The sequence below is a fragment of the Ciona intestinalis genome, chromosome 5, assembly GCF_000224145.3.
Source record: "Ciona intestinalis chromosome 5, KH, whole genome shotgun sequence".
Lineage (NCBI taxonomy): Eukaryota > Metazoa > Chordata > Ascidiacea > Phlebobranchia > Cionidae > Ciona > Ciona intestinalis.
The window spans coordinates 2451959-2453801 of record NC_020170.2 but is presented as its reverse complement, the minus strand read 5'-3'; the positions used below and the strand labels follow the sequence as shown (position 1 = coordinate 2453801).

General features: G+C 30.1%; 1 protein-coding gene across 1 annotated transcript in view; it reads left to right on the top strand.

The window, feature by feature from the left end:
- The window catches only part of zf(mynd)-3 (zinc finger protein), a gene marked incomplete in the record, with an annotated part of 14509 nt that overhangs the window by 1696 nt on the left and 10970 nt on the right, over positions 1–1843 (top strand). The window contains 5 exon segments of the mRNA NM_001078458.1: positions 153–251; positions 463–634; positions 946–1040; positions 1509–1612; positions 1819–1843. Coding sequence (NP_001071926.1) covers positions 153–251; positions 463–634; positions 946–1040; positions 1509–1612; positions 1819–1843 — 495 coding nt within the window.

The following is a 1843-nucleotide window of genomic DNA, read 5'->3' as shown; positions in this document are numbered from 1 at the left end:
CCTATAAATATAAAAAGATTCGAAATTCTAGATTCGGAATTCTAGATTCGAAATAAAGTATTCTAGGATATCCTAGAATACCTAATTATTCTGTAATGTGCATCCCTATATATATATATTAAATATAAACAGCATTTTTGTTGTACTCGCAGAAAGTGGAAGGGTTAAGTGATATTGGAAAGTCAAACTTTCAAAATGCCCCTCCCAAAAAAATGTTTCTAGAGGAATCGGAAAAAAATACTAGTTTTCAGGTAGTAGTGCATGTTACTTTTAAGGGCATAACTTGAGTGGCAGGGTGAGCAGTCAAGCCATAGAATTTCCTACACTGCATTAATCATTAGATATACAACTATTAAGATGGGTTTTATTTCACAAGTTTATATATGTTGTATCCCACTATCCCTCCAAAGTTCAGGTTTATGACATAAGTTTCTTTCATCATCATTTATGTTTTTACTGTAGGATGAGTTCACCACTTCAGGGGCACCCCCATGTAACTTTCCGATCAAAATGGAGACTTCTCCATCTGTTACCATGGCAACAGGCATTAAAGCCCCTCACGGCGTTCTGATTGGTGGTAATAGCCCACTTACCCACCATACTGCTGGTTCGAGAACAGAAACAAAATCTCTTGGTAACTTTTTGTAAAGTTTGTTCAAAATTTTGTTTATTTGAGTATTGTAAAAAATTATTTTAAGTATTTTTTTTGTGTTCTTAAATCCGAAAATTTTAGTCCAGTATTAAACTATCAAGTGTCCGATGAAAATCATTTGCTTTTTATGAAAGACCTTTCTACTAAATGACTTTTTTTAACCTAAGTGTTTAAAATCAGTAAACCATTAGTTTTTTAGATAATGAAACAGGTTAAAAAAGAATCTTAAAAAAACATATACATTTGCTAACAGTGATATTGTGTGTTAAAAATCATTTATATTTTTTATTTAGATAAAATTGAGGGACAAAGCTCGAAGTTAAATCCTGAAATAAATAAAGAGTTGACAACTGAGTTAGATGGTCTTGTCCATCATTGGCGCTCCAAGGTATTTTGTCTTTTTTGTGTAAAATTCCGCAAAAAGATTAATGATTTTTTTGTGAAATTGATATTCTGATATATGACATAAAACTTAAGTTCGAATCTATTAGAATTTATTGTTTTATTTAGTATTTTTTTTCTTAGTTTAGAACCACAAAATAAGTATACGTATACTTTCATTTTTTTAAGCAAATTAAAATTTTAAGATTATTTTTAATTTTAATTATTTTTTACCAGTATGACTTAAGTAAATAATTTAGCAATTTAAGCTGATGCCTTTAAAAAACAACAAACGGTCGAACAATATAAACTAATTAATTGTCGTAGGATAAGTACCACCAGCTGCAGTTAGTGCAAATGGTGCCTTAACCTTAATTGTTTTTTATTCATGACGTCTGTAACAGCTGAAATTTTCATTTTAATTACCAATTACCCTTTCTGAAAGGAAGCATTAATTCTTCTGTTTAATCCACAGAGCAAAGGTTGCATTGTGTTAGACCTCCAGTTAAATAAAAGTGATGTCTGTGACGTCAAAGTGGAGTTTTATGAAATGGCCGTCGTTGTCAAATTCAGAAACTCGTAAGTTGCATTTATTCTTTATTATTTAGTATAACTACTGCAAATGTCTGTACACAGTACTGAGTAGTATTATACTGTAACTGTATATTTCATTTTCCTGCATTTACTGCTGTTATTGTTAAAATATTTAGTAAAGAAATGTTAAAATACTTGGTAAAACAAAAAAATAAATAATTGTTTAAAAAATCCGTTTTAAACCTCTTTAGGAGCTCTGACTTCTGCAGAAAACAC